The sequence below is a fragment of the Rhipicephalus microplus genome, unplaced genomic scaffold (genome assembly GCF_043290135.1).
Source record: "Rhipicephalus microplus isolate Deutch F79 unplaced genomic scaffold, USDA_Rmic scaffold_65, whole genome shotgun sequence".
NCBI lineage: Eukaryota > Metazoa > Arthropoda > Arachnida > Ixodida > Ixodidae > Rhipicephalus > Rhipicephalus microplus.
This window is the reverse complement of record NW_027464638.1, coordinates 1,315,574-1,336,431: the sequence shown is the minus strand read 5'-3', so window position 1 is coordinate 1,336,431 and position 20,858 is coordinate 1,315,574. Positions and strand designations below refer to the sequence as shown.

At 45.9% G+C, this 20,858-nt stretch overlaps 1 protein-coding gene across 1 annotated transcript in view; it reads left to right on the top strand.

Annotated features, from left to right (window-relative positions):
- The window catches only part of Arp5 (Actin-related protein 5), a 67,527-nt gene that overhangs the window by 22,719 nt on the left and 23,950 nt on the right, over positions 1-20,858 (top strand). Inside the window, exons 7-9 of the mRNA XM_037413801.2 lie at positions 9,706-9,822; positions 11,678-11,782; positions 11,872-11,952. Of these exons, the coding sequence (XP_037269698.1) occupies positions 9,706-9,822; positions 11,678-11,782; positions 11,872-11,952 (303 nt within the window). The remainder of the gene's footprint in view (positions 1-9,705; positions 9,823-11,677; positions 11,783-11,871; positions 11,953-20,858) is intronic.

The following is a 20,858-nucleotide window of genomic DNA, read 5'->3' as shown; positions in this document are numbered from 1 at the left end:
TACGCTTTGATTCTACAATAAAACGTCAGTTGATAGTGAGTGCTTGTCTCTTTCTGTCCCGTGTTTTGTGTGCTCTGTGTTATGAAGAATGGTTTGTTAACATACAGTCATACGCGACTACCATATTTGCTCTCAAGGCGCGACTCGCTGGGTTACAGCGCAGCTGTTTTGACGGATACAAACTTGTCCTTACGTGCAAGCTGTGCTGTTTCACCGAACAATGGCATCTCTGTCCATTGCCGTGGGCAGCTGTTGCATCTTCTGTTGCCAGAACAAGCCTAGTGACAGCCGAATGCTCATGATACCGCCTGTTAAGCGCAGCTGCAACAAAAGCCACGGTTGCGTAGAATAGGAAGTGAGAACTTCAAGCTGACATTTTCGTATCCACTTTGCGAAGTCAGTTGCATGTCTCTCACTATGAATATGCTTCTATGTTTGCTCAATTCGATGCTTGCTCTAATGCCGTAGACAAATCGTAGTTAATTGTGCAGTATGTCACCATTTTTACTCAGGTTTCATTAACACTCCAATGGGAACTGTTTTTAATGAACATACCACTTTTTATGTATTCTGCTTGTCGTTATGGCTGACTGGTTTGAGTTCGCGGTACTGGTTTGTGCGCTTAGTATGCATGCGGAAAGACAATCGAAATTGTGATAGCGAAATTGCAGAGATTCAGCACTTCTGTTTTAAATAAGGAAAACTGCAATTCAAGAACGTCAAGATTGGTACTCTCCGTTGGTTTTTGTTGCGTGCTTGTATATTTCAGAGAAAATTGCTTTCTGTGCTCTTTTGCGCGACTGATCAGCCGGCGAACTTGCGATGTGAGGGCAGCTATGCAAAGCGTGCATATTATAGAGTCGTTGGGTGGGTGCACCGTTTAGGATTGATATGTGGGGTTTAGCGTCACAAAAGTACCATATGATTATGAGAGATGCCACTGTTTAAGAACCTCATACATATGCATGCCATTTTGCATGACAGTTTAGTTGCTATTTCGTGTGAAGGTTTATATCCACGACTTGAGCTCTCGTGAAGTAATCGCGTACGGTGGCATGCTAGTTCATTCATATGCTAGCTCGTTTTTTCAGCGATGCAGTTTGTGTGTAAGGTGCATCCACAAGGCACACTTCCAAAATATGATTGCTGCGTCTAACCACTTCACGAAAAAATGCAGCTGTTCATATGCATCAACTTTAAAGGGGTCGTGGAACGTTCTCCAAAAATTTTAAACTATGTGTGTCTTCAGAATCCTGGCAGTCCATTCAATACTATACCTCAACTCGTTTGATCGTCTTTGCTTAACAAATACATTAAAAAAGCACAATTTTCGTTTCCTTGCTCACGTCCCTGTCACTGTGCAGCTGGCGTCGCTTTAAGACAGCCAGTGAAGTTTCTCTGTCGCCGACAAAACATGGTGACGCAGCGATGTTTTTGAGCTTTAGTTGACTGGTTCGTAGCATGATACTGTTTGGTGCCGTCACCACCATCCGACTTTCCCGAACTACAACATCGTCTGCTTAAGCGGAGTCAGCTTTTGGGCTTTGAGCTGTACCCTGACCCAATCATGTGAGTTCGAGATCGGCCATCGTCAGTGCAAGGCGGTGGCGGTGGTGACAACGGCAAAGAAGCCTGCGCCCTAGAAGCACTCGTATCGAGACTACATGGCAGAACCTCTGCTTGCGGAAGCCCCGACCATGAGTATCGACTGTGGGCCCATATCATCGGGGGGCCATCGCAGTAGATAGTCCAAAGCACTGCTCCATGCTGTGGCTCATTCGGCCGCTTGTGAGAGCGAACGTTTTTTGCACTTGTTGTGCGTGCTGCACTGTCTGACGACGCACATGGTTGATGTAGCGAGGACTAAGCGCTGGATACATAATGCGATTTAGCATCCGTTCCGGCGTGCGACGCCGCATGCGGCTTAACGACGATTCACGACACATGGGGCGAACGAGCCATCACTGCTCAGGCTCCACCCACTTACAGCACCTAAGCTTGCACACTCGGAAGACATCGTATTCTCTATATCAAGCACAGAATAAACAACCTCACACAGTCATGGTTCATTGTCTAATAACATTGCTAACAAAGCTGCGTCTTCGCGAGCGACAAACATCACCACAGGCCACATTCATTCTTCCGAGCGTAAGCCTAGCAAGGCCGACGTTCTCAGTAGCGCCGCTCGCTTTCCAATGTAAGCTCATCGTCGAGCACTTCTTTTCGCCGACACGGTAAAAACTTGTACACTTATATGATGCTTTACCCGTGCGACTAGTTTTGTTGACGGCCTCGAAGTAAAGAGCAAAGGTGGGATTGAAGCCAGCCGGTTCATCGAGACGGCCAGTGCCACTATTCGTTTACCTGCGAAATGGCCTTCCATCATGGCTCAGTATCGCGTTGGTAGTTCGGAAACGGACGTTGCCTTGCAGAAAAAGCACACTTCAAGCATCACTTTATTCAATCATGAGCTATTTCTCATCAGAAATAGTTTATCCAATGTTTTCCATTGCTGCCGGCAACGATGATATCCACAAATACCAAGGCGGTCGGGGCTATCAGAGCAGTGAGGAAAAAACTTGCAACAGGTGCCCTCCAGTAGCACCCCTTGTCACGCTCCCACCCTGCCACTAGCTGCGGTCGCCAGACTGGTCAGGTTGCCGTGCAGCTGCATTCAGCAAATTTTGGATGCCTACTGGGCAGATCACTCATTGTAATTCCACGACATACAACTGAAAGCGCAAAAACTGCTCTGTTAGCAAAATAATCCGAACGCTGTGTTTTTAACTTCTCTTAAAGTGACATTTCACTGATGTAACATATTAGTGTCTATAGCGGCCGATGGTCGCGCATCGTCGCTAGCGATCCCCAAAAAACTGCGATTTCAAATGGCCGTCATTAATTACAGAATGGATATTGTACTGAAATATTTTGGGATTGGTATGTTTAATCCTTATTAAATCAGGGAAATTGCAACAGGGAAGTTTCATCTTTGTTTCACGACCCCTTTAAATTATGTACGCTTTCTGACACATTATCGAGGTGAAAGCCTTAGATGCCTTACCAAACACTGAATTGGCATCTACGCTCAATGCGAGTTGTTGCTTCCACTGCATGACAGTCCCCATGAATGCTCTCTGCACATATTGTATACCTTACGTAGCACCAAATAGAGCTGTCATAGACCAATGTTACACTCATTAAGATAATCTTAGGATGAATAGACGACTGTCGCGAATGGTTTCAGCACACTGCCTGCCAAGCAAGCGCTCTCTTTGCAAAAGGGCGCCTTCTACGCAGGAGCAAGGCAGGTGGCATCATGTTCGAAATGCGAGTGCAAAGGAGCGTGTGGAGGAGGAGAGTGTCGCTACTTTGTGAAGTCTCAGGGGCTTTAGATGACCCTCCACCCGCAGCCATCTTCGATTGCATGGCCCGCCACCTATAACCCATGGGCATTGCGAATTGCTTCAAAAAAATAACACTGTAGACTCACAGTAAACTGAAACCTGTTTAGCGGAACTGCTGCTTAAGTGGAACAAGTGCTTCTGACAAGATTGGTTTTGGTCTTGCATTCTGCTCCCCTGGACATCTTTCAGTAAACGGAACTCATTTTAAACGAGACATATTTATCTGGTCCCTTCAGGTTTCATTTATAGAGAGTCTATTGTATATGAATGTCATGTAGAGGAAGAAGTCTCTTGAATATTGTGTGGCAGAGCGGTAAAATTACGTTAGGCGTCAAAACATGTGATTTGAACAATGAGTGGGTGCTTTAAAGGTGCACCCATGAGAAAGCGTTTTAACATATTCAAATTATTAGCTACAACAGCATCAACAGGGTGAACAGCTGCTTAGGTTCACATGTTGCCTTACGGATGCCTAGTCAGGTGTGAAACAGCTGCGCCAATTTGATACAATTCCCCATTTTTGTGCAGAGCTGTGCAGAGCTGTTACAAGTCACGTGACACAGCACAGTTTGTTCAATTAGTACTCATGCGTGTATACGCTGTATAATTGTGAGTAGTAATATTATCGCTGATGTCTAAAAAAGTTTCTGGAAATGACATTACTGCTGCCCTGAAAAATAAAAAAAAACTGCGTGCCACTTTTTTTAGATACAAGAGCATGTTATCCTCGGGGCAGTGTCCGTTCTTCGGCATCTGCACCCATACTGCTCATGTACCACTCTCCCTCATTCTCTTCTTCGCACGTGTGTGGGCTCGCCTACTCCCCCTCGCAACCGCAGATGTGGCGCAGCAAATCATTTCATATAACTCTCACTGTCTCCCCCTCTCTCTAAGTGTACGCTGGTAGGCGGCGGAAGTGTCACACCGCAGTACAAAGCGCGTGTTTGTTGTGCTTCTGTTATTCTCTCTCTGTGCAATGGTGTGCAAAACCATGAACAACATCAGCATCAGCACTAGTTGCAGCGGCAGCGCCACCGCCGCGGAGCAGAAGAAGGCTCGGGAAGCTCTCAGGAATTTTATCTCAGGAGCTATTGCGAAGTATAGATTTGAAAGAAACCGGAGACGTGCGTGGCAAGACAAATACACTTTATACCCTAAAGGGACAAAACCAATACACAGAATTTGTGTTAAAGCACTCAATAAATCACTAACTCAATAACACTCAATAACAATTCGCATACATAGTCAAACCCACACTGACTGTAGCTCAGTGTAAATTGATTACTACATTGGGTTATTATTGGGTTAGGACTAGCCCCTAGTCCTATCCCAATATAGCGCCTCAACAATGGAAGGCTCTTACAGTTCATCGCGTTGCGACTCGTTGCTTTTTGCTGTGTTGACACTTAGTCAAGTCCTTCATTGTTGATGGGCTGCTCCACTTCTTACGGTCACCGTCGGTCCATCCCATCGAACCAGCCGCTCGTACTCATTGCCGGTGTCCCGCTCCTCGCCTCAATCTTCAGCATTTTTAGGCTAGCTCGTCATGGACTCCCCTGATAACATGTCCACTCTACTGACTGGTGTGAGCTGCTGCCATTCTGGTGCGAAGTGGGATAGCTGAAAGTCAAAGGAACTGCCGGGCAAAGGTGAGGCAAGTTCGGGCAGCCTCACTCGGGACCCCCAAAGGTCGACAGCCACTTTCGGGGCTTCTCACGCCGACATCTTCAGAAACGGGCGGCTCTGCTGCTCCCGTTGCTGTAGCGACGCTTGTTCTTCACGTCTTCGCAGCTCGGAGCCCAAACGCACAGTGCCAGATCATCCACTGGGATATTTCTGGCTCGGGTCGCGTGCTCATGGCTCGGGTCGCGTGCCATGAGTTTTTTTTTTTTCTTTTTCTACTAATCTCCTGCGTCGAAGTGGCTGGTGTGCATGCCCCGGGGTGACTTTTTTTTCTCGTGCACCATCAGCACGCGCCTCGTGCCTTTCCTTTACTCATCAGAGAAGCTGAAAATATCGGCAAGCTGACCACGAACTTCGGGTCAGGAAAGCTGAACGTAAATGTCAACGTCGGCAGGAAACTTCTACGAAAGCAACACAAGCATAGCACGCTTAAATGGAGCATCAGCATTATTAAGACGACCCCGAACTGCGGGCTCAGGAAGTCTAAGCACAATGGTAGCTTCTAGCAGCAGCTTCCGATCCCAAAGTGACGAGGCAATGCGATTTTGCTGCCAGAGTCATCGTTGACCACGAAGCCCCCGCAATGCTTTCGCGTCTCACCATGGTTGCCTGTAGGGGGAAATGATGTATAACTTTTTTTTAGTCGCCCCTATTTCTCAGTTTTGTGAATTTCCCGAATCTCAAGGTCGCCAACTTTGCAGATCCACATTTGAATCCTCAGAGTCTGTCAGGATTTCACAGGTGTGGCAAATGCATATGTGGACTTTATCATTGTTTGCTGAATGGGGTGGTTCAAAATACTACTTTTATTGAACTAGCTGTGCTCATGCCTACTCTGCACGATTTAGAGGATGTTGAGTGGTTTGTACTTTTTTTAATCTAAATGTAAACCTCCTTTTTCATACTGCTCCAAATTTGATCTTCCGTGATTGAAATAAATGTTTTGTTCCCCATAATCAGCTCCACATTTGCATTTTAGTGCTCCAAAAGTAACATTATGCTGTTCTAAAAATTTCTCCTAATTCTATTTTGGTTGTTGCACCTCTGTGTAGTGCACCCTTTGCTGATTTGCAAACGGAAGAATTACGGCGTAGTGTAACAGTACTTTCTGTAGGCATATCCTAGGATAGTTGGAAATGGCCACTGTTACACGCACAGTTGTTTGTTTTTATATGGTGTAGTTGAGGCATATACCAAGTACTGAAGCTAGGCCAGCAATTGAGAAGGTGATGCACATGGGGCCCAATTACGCTATCGCAGTCTACTCTTGAAGGTCAAGTTTAAGCTTACTCCAAGTTCTTCAGGTGTAATCTAAACCACTCAATTAGTTTTTGTTAGGTTCCAAGTTACGAAGAAATTTCAGGAAATGAAAAGGCAGAAATGAGGTCTGCTAGTGCCAAACTTCAAATTGTATCAAAACATAACAATACCTTTGAGGGACGGTCTTCGAGCTATTCGCAGAATTCTGAGCGAGAACTGGCAGAGGCTATGGAACAGGAACTGTACTATACTCGGCGGCAACTTGTCTTGACATTGGAGCGAATGCTACGGAGGCAGACATTCGCGTTGCTTCACAAGTAGTACTGCAGCTTGAGAATGAGCTTGATTTTGCTTGTTTGCATCGTTAATGCATTTAGAAAAACACATACACGAAAAATGGGAATGGTAGAAACATTTTGATTGTTGGAGTGCACATTCTAGTGCCATATTACGAGCTTTGGAGAACTGAGCGTGTTTGCGGCCACACGCTGGCCCACTACGTCATGGATGCCATGTTTAGTTTAGAAAACGGGTGTGCTGAAAAGGTGGTGCTGTCTATGAAGTTGAAAGAAAAGGAAGGCATTATTGTAAAGTGAGCAATAATTGTATTTTAGAAGGCTTGAAAGCCTGGCTAGTTGGTATATATTGATATTTAAATATTGGCAGCGCAAACTTAGGGGACGCAGAAAGAGGACACAAACAAGTGCAGACTGAAACTTGGATTTATTCAGAGAAGTTATGTCAGCTCACCTTCTATATCGCTTTTTATTTTATTTGTTTGATACTATTAACCCCGTGCTTGGGGTCATTACAGAGACGGTGTCACAGGATACATATCATTCGTGCAAAAAAGGAGAACAAAATTAACATCCTGTAGTACATAGGAATAACATGAGTAACCAGCATTATAAATTAAGAAACAAACTATAGTTGTTATGCAGACAAAAATCTTCAAATAAATGCTCATGCTGGGAATTAGCTTGCATCACTACAGATTGTGAATTCTTGTTTCTGGATGACGCTTGATTATGGTGGATACATCCTTCTTGTATTCGTGTTTTGCGGGCATATATTCTGTGAATTAATCCAAGTTTCAGTCTGCACTTGTTTCCGCTTTCTGTGTGCTGCTAGTTGGCGCTGCCAAAATTTGAGTATGAATTGTACAGTAAAACCTCGTTAATTTGAACTTGGTTATTTTGAAATCCTGCTTAATTTGAAGGATTTCTGCGGTGCCGTATTTTGCAATTTAAGTTTAAGTGGATAATTTGAAGTGGCGGCTGGCAGCAGTCCAGTTAATTCGAAAACTTTGGGTGCCATGTGCCAGTTCCAGATGCCAATTTCACCGCGAATCTGCGGAAATGACGGCCATTAATTGCCACAAGGCAATGCAACGTATTGATACTAATGAGTGGAACCTGAAGCACCTCAGTCTCACTACTTCCAGCACAAAAAAAAAAAAAAGAAAGAAAACGGTTTCATGGTCAACCAAAACGTGCGCCTGTGGAAATTGAGCTATGCTTCACTGCAACACAGTGGTGACACGAGGGCACCACTGTGTGTCATGCAACGTCAACGGGTCATGGTTTACCCATTCTTCCTGGGATTGTAAAGAATAAAAGACACTTTAACGGAAATCGCGATGTATGCGAACCTCCGATTGCTGGTTGCTCCAGCAATTTGTGTCTTTGCACTGCTGGCGGAGTTGATTGATTGATATGTGGGGTTTAACGTCCCAAAACCACTATATGCTGGCGGAGTTCTTGCCAGCAACACCTACTTCGAAAACTAAATAGAAAGTTTCAAAGATAATTTTTTCCAGCCAAAACACATTGTGAGCTTCGCCATTCTGGCCATTATTCAATTCATAATTATAATAGAAATAATGTGCAAATGGTCGCATCACGACGTGTTGGCGCAGCAGGGAGCAAGCGATATGCTGCCGCATGTCACTACTGTGTTGCAGTGAAGATGTCTTGTTTTCAGCAGGTGCGCAATTCGGTCACGACCGTGTTTTCTTTTTTTTTTTTTTCGGTGGCAGCAGCAAGGTCCACCATTCTTCCATGTTCGCGTCAAAATAAAGACGAGGTATTGCTAGAAAACATAACCTTTGGAGCCGCAAGCTAGCTGGCACAGCAAACGACGAGCACCGAATACTTTTAATAGTTCCAAGTTCCTTGCATCCCACTTTTTGTATGTTCTGTTAATTCGAAAACCCGCTTAATTTGAAGCTTTCTCATGGCCCAAATGACTTCAAATTAAGGAGGTTTTACTGTATTTTATCAACAACTTCCCGAAACAATTTGAATTTCTTGATAAATAAAGCAGCATTCATTTCAGCTAGGCTGATGAGAAAACTATCAGTAAACTTAAGCACAATTTTTTTGCATGATAACACTCATGCTCTTCAGTTCTATTGCTTCCATGCTGCTGTCAAGAAAAGCTGTCACTGAGTATAGCAAATTGCATCTCATCACTTCAGTTCTAGGTGAATTGAAAACGTGCTATTACCTAGTATGCTTCATTGAGGTGATATTAGCCTAACTTCAAATAGGGCACACATACCTTACACACAGTTATCTACTCACAAAAGAAGCAAAGCCAATATGTGAAAATTGTTATGCTCCACTGACACTATAGCACATTCTAATCAGATACCCTGCTATCGAAATGCAAAGACCGAAACACCTCTAGGGATTATATAGAACGCACTCACCTTTACACCCATTCATTGTTTTAGGGGATGATTTACTTGTGCCTGTCTCAAATGTTATGAATTTTTTTAATGAAGCAGGCTATGTCAACGGATCTAACGCTGGTTTTTCCCCTTTACCTTTGACCCCCATGACAGTTTGCCCTTGGCGCAGAATAACCCAAGTCGCTTTTAGAGCAGTAGTTCGTTACAAACAATCATTTCAAAGACAGGCAAAGCTTGCTCACCTGTTGACGAACTACACAGTTGGTGGCATGGATGTGGTCATTGGTTGATTGCGTGATTGTAAAAACATCCCCTGTAATTTTATCATGGGCAATTCCACGGCCTATAGCACAGAGTCTTGTTCTGGTTGTGAACTCTACATGTTCTATATATTTTGAAAAGCTGCCAGGCTAAAGCATCTGTAGCTAGAATGATTGCAAAGCAGCACGGTAGGATTCAGGTTAGCACAGCTGCGCAATCTTTGATTGAGGAGACTGTTTTCTTGTACTGTGATTGTGCATCTGAGGGAGCCTAGATTAGGCCAGATAGCTTGCACTATGGCTTTTCGGTTACCTGTAGCTCTTTTCAGTTTAGAATGGCAGCTGGTTTCGTGGTGATTGCTGAAGAATAAAATTAAAAAAACAAAACTGTTGCTTGCAGCACTTGGTTCATCAGCACTGTTACGTCGCAGAGAATTACTCTGAAGAACTGAAAAAGTGGGCTGATGTTGACTATTTTGATAAGCATTGTCGACAAGTTCAACTTCCATACAACATGGTGAGAATATTGCTTCATTTCTGTCTCCTTTCTCTAGTTTTGTACTAAGAGAAATATCTGGTCAAGTATTTTACATTTGAAGAAGTACTACTTACATTTGTCCAATGTGTGTAAAGCTGTGCAGAGTGTTGCTCATCGGAGGTGGTAGTAGTCTGTCTCTTAGCATCATTGCATCTGTATTTTCATGCTTGTCCTGATTGATGGTTTTTAATAATAATTATCACCAACTTGTATCCACTTGCTCATAAATTGCTCATAAAGGGGATAGATAAAAATTTACAGAAAAACAAAAATAAGTGGGATCTTGTATGGAAGGAATTACCAGGTCACATGTGACCATCAGCTACCTACTGTCCTGCAAAATAAGTAAAAAAGCAAAGCATAGTTGTGCAAAAAAAGCGCACAACTATGCAATAAGCAAAAAAAGAAAGAATAAAAGTTTAAAGTCAGGAGAGAAGACTGCTGTGTGAATTAGCAAACGAGTGTAGCTCATACCCTTGTTTTCATGAAAAGGAAGGAATGGAGTCCGGTAGGCCATGCAATTTTTGGAAAATTCTAAAATATGCTGGTATGAACAGAAAAAATCAGCTGCGGTAAGATGGGGATATAGCATACATTAAGGCATTGAATATGCCAAATTAAGGCGACTCGTCCTTCCTGCCAGTGGCTGAACCGCCTGGCACACAAAAGGCCTGAGTTTGATTCTGGCTCAGACCCATAATTTTTATTTTTTTGTCTCTGCTGGATTTTTAACTCACAACGAATGACACCGACACTAGTTTCTCTGGCATGGGCTCTTTAATGCTTTTGCACTTAAAGTGTGATCATTAAGTGATAAATATTATAATGCAGGCTAGGTTTAAAAGGTGGCACTGCACATGTGTAGCAATGTACAATGAAGTACAAGGTGATATGGGATGGACATCATTTGAGGGCAGGGAAGCTAGCAGCAAAAAAAATTTGAGAAGCGATTGAGAGAAATGGGGGAGGAGCGTTGGGCTAGGAAGGTATTCAGCTACTTGTACATGGAGAATGTCGATACAAATTGGAGGAAGTGAACGAGAAAATGACTGGTAAATACTTGGAAAATGGCAGGGGGCCAAACCAAAAAGAATTATCGGTTAGGAAGAAGGTAAAGGAAGCTGAGACCGATATGTCCAGAATTGGCATGATTAAGAAGTCCGCACTAGAGATCTGTCGAACTTTAAGCAGGAAATTGCCCAGGAAAGGATCTATGATAATAGTCAGGGTAGTTCTCTACTGTTTGAGGCCAGGACGGGAGTATTGCGAACCAAGACATATCGAGTCAAATACGAAGGGGTAGACTCGGTAAGCAGTGCCTGTGGAGAGGAAGCGGAAACTGACAAACACTTGATAATGTTCTGTAAAGGGCTTCACCTTATAGTTCAGGATGATGGCACAGAGTTCTTCAAAGTACTGGGGTTTAGGGACACGGAGGGCAAAATAGACTTTAGGCGGGTAGAATTAACTAGAAGGAAGTTATCTGATTGATGGCTAAAGTCAAGGCACGAGTGAAAATAAACCCTTCACTGCAAAGTACAAGTCCTCAACCTCGCTATTTAAAGGGAAAAAAAATAAATCTAGTTTTTCGGTTCACTAAGTATTATGGCTTGATGGCGTTACCCGCAGCCCGATCTAAAGGGTACAGCCATATCAATCCATCCATCAATCCAATCCAGTGTATATTTTGAGAAGTGTTACCTTTTGCTTTTTAACTCTCACCATTTCTCTTTTTCTTGTATTTTGTCAAAGCTACATATCATTTGTATATGTGCTGATGACAACACCTTAGTAGTGTGAATAAAAAGTGCTTTTGTTTCAACCCTTCTTTCAGACTTCCAGTGGTGCTGTTGGCGGCTCTGGAGTTGGGAAAATGGACATCTGCTTCAACATTGTGAAGAGAGTACAGGAGTCCATAGCCAAGAAGAAACAGAATACGGTCAGTGTGTATAAATGGTGTGCTGCAGACATATAAGTGAAAGTGGCCACGTACTTCCTGTGATTTATTTAGTATTTGTCTCTTTGCAGCTTGCAGATGATGAAGAAAAGCTGCAGCAGCTGATTAGTATTCAGGAGCTGTTGGAATATGAAGATGAGGCGACATTTCAGGTCAGAAATCTAGCAGAAGTATCCTCTTATAATAGATGAGTATGAAACTAGACGGCAGGGCAGAGCTGCACTATTATGCCATTATATAGTACTGCAAGCCATGGACATAGTTTAATGTTGCATATTTGTAAACTAAAAAAAAATATTTCTTGTGTATGAAAGGCTATTGTGGGATTTTTAGGAACAAGCTGTTAAAAATGTTAATGTTCAGATAAATCAAAGCTGCAATATTTCATCAAACAAATGCCCCGCCGTGGTAGTCTAGTGGCTAAGGTACTCTGCTGCTGACCCACAGGGCACGGGATTGAATCCCGGCTGTGATGGCTGCATTTTCGATGGAGGCTAAAATGCTGTAGGCCCATGTGCTCAGATCTGGGTGCACGTTAGAGAAGCCCAGGTGATGATAGGCTTTTCGTCACTTTCGATTTTTCATAGAGTCCTGGGATAGAAACCGTCATGTTTAGGGCAAGGGGGTGTGGCTATCTGTACGTGTAGTGTGTCCGTGCGAGGTGCCAGATGGCTGCATTTCACCATCTCTGAAATTTTTATAGTTGAATGTGCTCGGGCCTTGTTTTAAAAGGTAACACAACTGACTTGGGTGTTGTAATGACTCGTCGACCGGGACGCTAGCCCATCCAGCCTTGTCTCAGTAGCCGGCAACAACGAATACTTCTCGTCAGAGCTAGAAGCTGCTGATGGCAATTTACATCCGTGTAACTGTAGCAGCATTGCTGATGATCAATACAATAGTGGTCAGCCTGCAAAATGAGGTAAACATGCCAGGCCTGAAGTCTCGAATAACCAATGCCAAGTGCTTTTGCGGGCTCTGTCCCATACAACAGTTGCAATGCAGTACAGTCTAGCGAGACTGAGAAAAGGGGTGTCTGTAATAGTTCAATGACTGTACTGCCAGACTGGGATTTCCTTTTCTTTTTCAGATTGAGTAATACATAAGGATTATTCGTGCCGTAATTAGAACTCTCAGACATCAGTTATGTGGAGGCTTATGCGAATAGTGAGTTTTAGGTTTGAAGCGAATACTGATTTTGGTCGAATAATTTCGAATCGAAGTCGAAGAGTATATATTACATATTATAAGAAAAAATCGGTTCCAAATCTGCATGTTGCACCACAAATGTCGTCGAAAGACGATAGTCTTGCGTCTGGAGAGAGTGGACAAAATGTTTATTTCATGTTCTGCGCAAGAAAATCGGTAAATGGTATTCTGGAGGCGCTGCATTAGAGTGCCTCGAGCGTGTAGCGGAGGCGAACGAGCGCATTGTGGCACGCCGGACACAAGCGCCATCTGGCAGTTATCTTCAAAAACGAAGGTGTGCAGCCCGCAGAGAAAGATGCGCGCCAGTCTCGTAGGTGATAAGGTGTAGAACGCAAAGCGACGGGCCGGTGCCACCACCGTGACGTTGTAGCAAAGCGTTGGAAACACCTTTTTGAGCATCGCGTTGCACTGTCAGAGCAGTGCGATAAACGCTACATTCCTTAGAGTTACTTCTGTGCCTCTTCTAGTATAAAGGCAGACATACGAAACTTTGAAGCGTTGTTATGGCACCTCAGATATGTGCAACACTTGTTTTTTTTTAATTGACAATCGCACAAGTAGGAATGTTAAATCTTGAGCAATATTGGTGGGCGCTGCGGATGGGGTCGGCCGTTTGATGCCGTTTGAGGTATCGTTATGACGGACAGACAAATGTACAGACAGACAGACCAAAATTTTTTCGTCGAAGGTCCCTAAGAAAGACTATCGTTTTTAAAATGGGCATATTTGTCATGACCTAACTAATGTGCACAATATTTTTTTAAATATTGAAGAGCAAGGCCTGTCATTTTTTTAAACTCTCAAAGAAAGTGGGCCTTTGTATCGTAGCGGGATTTGACTTTTGGTAGAATACAAGTGATAACCTGTAAAATACGTTACATTTCAAAATTTACTATACTTCCAGCATGTAAGCCTGTGTAACAACTTTTAAACTTGAGAAAATGATGAATCGATGTGAGAATAGTATGCTTATTTAAAGGCCAACTGCAACGAAATTTGGCACCCCGCAAAAAGTCAATGTATAGGTAGTCTAGCTAGAGGTAGTGCTGCCTGTCAAACGGCGTTTTGAAATACAAGCGCTTACCTTAGAAAAAGCTTGCAAACGACGGTGTTTTTGAGACCGAAACTAGAAAAAAAAAAACGACACCATTACAGCTGACCAGAAGTGAGGTTAACGACAGAAAAATCGTCTGCTCTGCACTTCTCGACCACACATCGCGGCCGCGCCCCTTAGTGTGTGTGTTTTTTCTATGTTAAGAAAGCTGCGTAAACATGCCTCTTATCGAACGCTGGTCCGGGCTGGTGGGTTTGCAGTGTCTCACCCCCGTATTCAGAAATTCTGCTTGACTTGAACTTTTCTTGCCATCAACTTCAATGCAGCTGAAGGCATTTTGAACGGGCTGTCTTTAGGCAGTGCCAAGGCAGTACAAACACCCAGACGCGTTTCAAATGCGCTGCATTGAAAGTGGTTTCAACGCAGGAAGCATCGATTCAGTGGCAGGGAGGATTGCTCACAAGGAGCGACGTGGCGACGTTCTGTAGTAATCGTCATATCCGGTTCTGTTTCATAATTGCCTGGGCACACCGCTAGAGCTCTGCGTCGTCTGCTTGCTGGCAATCAAAGTACCAATTATAAATTAAATACGTGACTGCAACATTTTTCACTGTGGTTGTCATAATTTACCGTATATATAGTGACGCAAGGTAGGCTGGCAACTATAGTGGCCAGCCTCTGAAGAGGATAACAAAGTAGGTAGTTTTGTGGGCGCATGTTCTGGTGTTCGCTTTTGGCCTTTCGTACCGAAAGCAAACACCCTATTTTGTGCCCGCATCCCTGTGTCCTTGTGACATTTTCTGGTGGAAGTGCTGGGTGCGGTAGATGATACGGCCCTCAGAGAGCACCCCAGATGCAAGCCCATCGAGTAGCTCAGCCGAGCTTACCCCTGTGCACGTACGTTCTAGTCGTCGTCTCCAGGGACTACTTGAGCTACAGCACGGTTTGCTGCCTAAATGACCGAGGACTATGACCCAAACACCCCCTAACGTTACCGCGCCAGCACCAGCGCACCTGGTTGTCAACCAACCCAAGACGCCGAAGACATTCTACGGAGCTGCTTTTGAAGATGCCGACGACTGGCTCGAGCATTTCGACCGGGTCGCCGTCATCAACGATTGGACCCCAGAGCGTAAACTACGCTTTGTGTATTGCTTTCTCGAAGACGCCGCGAAAACGTGGTTTGAGAACCACGAAGCAATGCTTACGTAATGGGATGAGTTTCACCGGCAGTTCCTCAAGGCCTTTGCCCGAGAGGACAGGAAAGAGACAGTGGAGCGTGCTATAGAGGCAAAGGTTGCAAGGCCCTAACAAAAGGGTGACGACCTACATAGAAGACATGAATCGAGTTTTTAGGAGTGCGGAGCCCTCGATGACCAAATTCAAGAAAGTTCTCCACTTAATGCGTGGTGTAAAAGAAGAGATTTTTGCTGGCCTGATTCTAAACCCGCCTGCGACACTTGCGGAGTTCCATGAGGAAGCCACTGTCATGGAGACAGCGTGCCAGGCAGTATAATCGTGATGTACATCCAAGCGAGGTCACTTCTGTCACTCTTGGTAACAACATCAGCGGGCTGCGAGAGCTCATCAGAGCTCTCATCAAGGAGGAGCTACAGAAGATGCAGGTGACTGCTTCACCTGTAGGTCAGCTCCACGTTGTGGAGATGGTATGTGCCGAGCTACGACAAGCCGTTCACGCTCCCCAACAGTCCGAGGCGCCACAGCAGCGGCACTGCGTCGAAATGAGCTACGTGGAAGCAGTTAGGTGTCCTCCATCGTGCAGTGCACCCAGCGTGTTTTACCCCAGTGAGCATCGCACTCGGCAAATGGAGGTAGCCTTCAGTCCTCGCAGCCGCCGTTGGATCGCTGAAGCACGACCGAGGAAGAGTGACATCTGGCGTACACCCGACCACAGGCCCCTTTGTTTCCACAGCAGGCAAGTCGGACACGTCTACCGAACATGTCCATACCGCCGTGTGAGTCTCCGTGGATTTTCGCCAAATGCCCCTCGACCACGACCTGGTGAGTGACAACTGGAAATAGAAAGTTTCATCTCGAATCGACGCAGTATCGAACATCGGTCACACGAGCCCCGCTCGTCGTCGCTTGCTCGCTACAGGTCACCAAGCCCAGCCTATTCTTGCGGCGCTCCGAGACGCCGCTCACTTAGTCTTGCAGGTCGGGAAGTTTTGCAGGCATGCCACGGCGATCGTTCTGTCAGTCACTTAAGCTTTTCTAGGACAAATAGCGCGCATACAACAGAAGTACTACTGGCCACAGCTGTATTCGTCCGTGCAGCGCTTCGTTCGAACCTGCCGTGACTGTCAAAGGCATAAAGTTCCACCTGTGAAGCCAGCTGGTTTCCTCTAGCACCGTTTCAGTAAGTGGGAATGGATATTCTCTGTCCATTCTCTACGTCATCCTCAGAAAATAAGTGTAATTGTCACAAATGACTATCTGACTCGCTATGCAGAAACCAAAGCGGTGCCTGGGTGCACCTGCTGCTCTCATAACCGATCGCGGAGCAGGATTTACGGCAGAGTTTTTACAACAGGTCGCCAAGCTGACGCATACTAACCACCGAAAAACAACACCTTATCATCTCCAGGTGAATGGCTTAATGGAGCGGTTAAACAAAACACTGGCCGACATGCCATCTATGTATGTTGATGTAGAGCACAAAACGTGGGATGAAATTTTGCCGTACGTCACGTTTGCTTATAATGCTGTAATAAATGTATAAACATATATACCGTATTTACACGATTGTAAGACGACCCTTTTTTTCAAATTTGACAATCCAATGTTGGGGGGTCGTCTTAGAATCGAAATCGAACCATGTACCTTAGCATCGAAATCAAACCATGTATTGTCATCTCGAATAGTTTCCCGCTCAACCCAAACGCATAGTTTTCCGCGTGCTTATACAAAAGCTCTTCTTTTTTTAGCATCTACTGCGCGCATTACGAGTGCCTTTATGACGAGCGCACAACTCTTGAGGGAGCACCGGTAATCGATGGAAGAGCCGCCGTAGGGGGGTATTGGTAGTTGACGGAAGAGCTCCTCTTTGTCGGGGCAGCTTCAGCCTCTCGACGTGGGGGTCAACAATTTTAAAGACATCCTGCGCCGCGAATACAACGAGTGGATTTCGTCAGGAAGCCGCGAACTTACGCCAAGCGGGCGTGTGAGGAGAGCCTCCCTGGCTACTGTGTGCGGGTGGGTCCTCTCCGCATGGGCGGCCGTCCCACGCGATGCCGTGGTGCGGTCGTTCGCGAAGTGTGGACTCACACTTGACGACGACGTGCTGTGGGACTGCAGCAGCAATGACGGCAGCAGCACCAGCGAGGACGACTCCAGCGACGATGAATAATCCTCCGCAACCATGTGAATAAATTTCCCTTGTGTAAAATGCGTGCATTCTTGTTTTTTTTTTTTTAGAGATGCGATTTTGGGGGGGTCGTCTTACATTCGAGTCGTCTTACAATCGTGTAAATACGGTAATACTGATGCACGTATGTGCCAGTGGCGGTGACAATGAAGCAGCGCGAGTGTCCTTGGCCGAGAGTAGAGACGAAGAAGACGTTGAAGTCTTTTTCCTGTGATCGATAAAGCTGTGTGTGCTCGAGGTGCTGTGTGTGCTCGTTGATCCCACGTCGTCACACTGGTAGAGGTGCGGGGTAGTCTTCATGCTTGGCATGCCTTCGCAGACCCAACATTCGAGCCCAGAATCGCTACTACGCGTCGACACACCAGTCCACCGTTTGTCGCCGTCTGCTAGGCCTGGCTCCTGAGCTGAATCCCTTGCGAGAAACTGCCAGCAATCGCTTGCCTCCTTCAACCACCATGGCCACTGCAGCTCCAGTGCACATGACACTACAGAATCCCATGATTCCTAATTGCTTTCATGGTGAGACTTATGAAGACGCCCAAGACTGGCTGGACCAGTTCGAACGCTGTGCGAAGTACAACCAGTGGGCCACTCCAGAAGACAAGCTTGCGAGTGTGTACTTCTACCTGAAGGACAACGCCCAGACGTGGTACATCGACGGGAAAAGAAGCTTGGCTACGTGGGACGACTTCCGCAACCAGCTGGTTGACACGTTTATCAGTCTCGACAGAAAGGAAAATATGCAACGCCTTTTGGAAGTTCGATTTCAGAAACCAAATGAGCGTTGCTATGTTCGCCGAGGGCATGACCCGTCTTTTCGGCAGGGCAGATCCCGAGATGCCGGGAGACAGAAAGCTGCGATATTTAATGCGAGGCGTGAAGAAGCAACTGTTTGCTGGGCTTAGAAGCCACAGCTATTCAACGGGCCCTACAGCAACGGTACCGCCAGCAGAACTCGGTCAACTTTTGAACGAGTAGTCTTGTTACGGCTGCGGTGAGCCTCTCCGACAACGACAGGCCTCTGCAGGAAGTCATCCGGGAAATTTTGAGGGAGGAGCTTTGGCAGCTTGGTTTAATTCCAGCAACCGAACCGACGCCGGCACTGTCTTTTGTCGCCGATGTTGTCCGGGATGAGGTCCGTCAGGCTCTCTCTTCATCCGGATATGGTGATGTGTGACGGCATCTTACTTATGCTGATGCAGTCCGACGCCGCGTCTTCGTGCCTTCGACACAGCGAACTCCAATGACTGGACCACCACCAACCCTGCAAACACAGCCACTCTTAGCGCCGACCACTTTCTCAACCTTTCCGATTCCTCTGACAAGACGAATGCCGTATAGCCAACATGCCCCACAACGTGGCCAAGTAGTGAGTCACCATTTACCTACCAGCGTCGAAAACCAATTTGTGGCGTACCGCTGACCGTCGACCGGTATGCTTTCATTGTGGCGAAGCTGGACACGTCTACAGAGTTTGCCGTTATCGCAACGCTCAGTACTCGAGATTTCCTCGCTACCCTGATTACGCTGCGTACGACGATCGACGCATGTACAACGACGCTCCTGTGAACACACCGCCGCAGAATCGAGTAATGCCCAGATCACGTTCTCCATCTCCTGCGCGGGCCAGTTCACCTAATCCTCGCAGTTTTGCCGACGTCACCAGGGGCAGGTCCCCTAGCCCGTGATGGGGAAACTAGATGCAGCGACCTCGGGGGGTGGGGTTGCCAATAATGGAAATTCCAAACAGCCCCCATTGCAGACAAATGACAGCTCGAAGCCACCGATACCGAAGAAGACGACAGCAACGACTGATTCGACGAATGAGACAACTGCCGACGTAACCGACGTTATCAGCGCTGACCTCGTCGTTCACATTGACGGCCACCAAGTGACGGCTCTTGTGGACACTGGCTTCCACTTTTCTATAATAAGCCTACAGGTAGACGAAAGACTAAGGAAGGTGAAGATTCCATGGCACGGACCTAATATAAGAACTGCAGGAGGTCAGTTGATGACACCGGTTGGAAAGTGCACGGCCCGAATTTTCATCGCTGGTTCCGCCTTTGTCGCCACCCTCGTCATTCTTCACGGGTGCTGTAAACAGCTCATATCGGAAATGGATTTTTTGGGCGAATACGGGGCTGTGATTGACCTCTGCGAAAGAAGCATAACGTTGGCTATGAACTCGCACACTGCTACTGATGAGGAACACCAGCCACCTCGTTTCCATATTGCCAATGACGACGTCATACTGCCGCCACGAAGTTGCTCCCTTGTATCCGTGCACTGCGACATCTTGCAAAACAGTACTGGCATAGCTGAAAACATCAAGGGGCTCGTATTCACTAGCGGCATTTCTATTGCCAGGGCTGTCATCACTGTTATTGACGGATGCACTGAACTCTTGTTGACAAATTTCAGCAGAGAACGCCAACACATAGTTAAAGGTACAGCTATTGCCTATTCTGACGAACTCGCTCAAATAGAAGATTGTGATTTAGTGGAAGAAGCAGCAGTGTCTACTATCACTACACCGACATCTGTCGACATTAGTCCAACGTTATCTCCCATTGAGCGAGACCGCCTTCTCACGCTGATCAACAAGTTCCTTGGCTGCTTCTCATCCACATCAAGAGTTCGTCAAACGGTACTGACGAAACACCGCATCATCACGGATTCCGATGCCAGACCCATCCGGCAAAATCCTTATCGTGTCGCCCCAAAAGAGCATGAAGCAATTTAAAAACGGGTGAAAACGATGCTGGAAGATGGTATTATTCGGCCATCTAACAGTTCTTGGGCATCACCAGTAGTACTCGTCAAAAAAAAAACAAGGACGGCAGCTTGCGTTTCTGCGTCGACTATCGGAAGCTAAGTCAGATCACAAAGAAAGATGCCTATCCTCTGCCGCGTATTGATGATTCATTGGATAGACTACGAAACGCACTCTACTTTTCGTCCACAGACTTGAAAAGTGGCTACTGTCAAATTGAAGTGGATGAGAGAGATCGCGAGAAGACCGCCTTTGTTACGCCCGATGGACTTTATGAATTTCAGGTACTTCCTTTCGGTTTGTGTTCGGCGCCAGCAACATTCTAGCGTCTGATGGACACGGTTCTCTCGGGACTTAAGTGGCAAACCTGCTTGGTGTACCTCGACGACGTGATTGTCTTTTCGGCGACTTTCGAGGAACACTTACGAAGGCTTGAAGCAGTCTTTGAAGCGATACGCTTGGCCGGTCTTACTCTAAAATCCGAAAAGTGCCACTTCGGCTTCCACGAACTTCAATTCCTCTGTCACGTCGTCAGTAGCCAAGGGATCCGACCCGACCCGGATAAAATTGCTGCAGTAGCGAATTTCCCGTTGCCATCAGACAAAAAGTCAGTGCGACGTTTTTTTGGGAC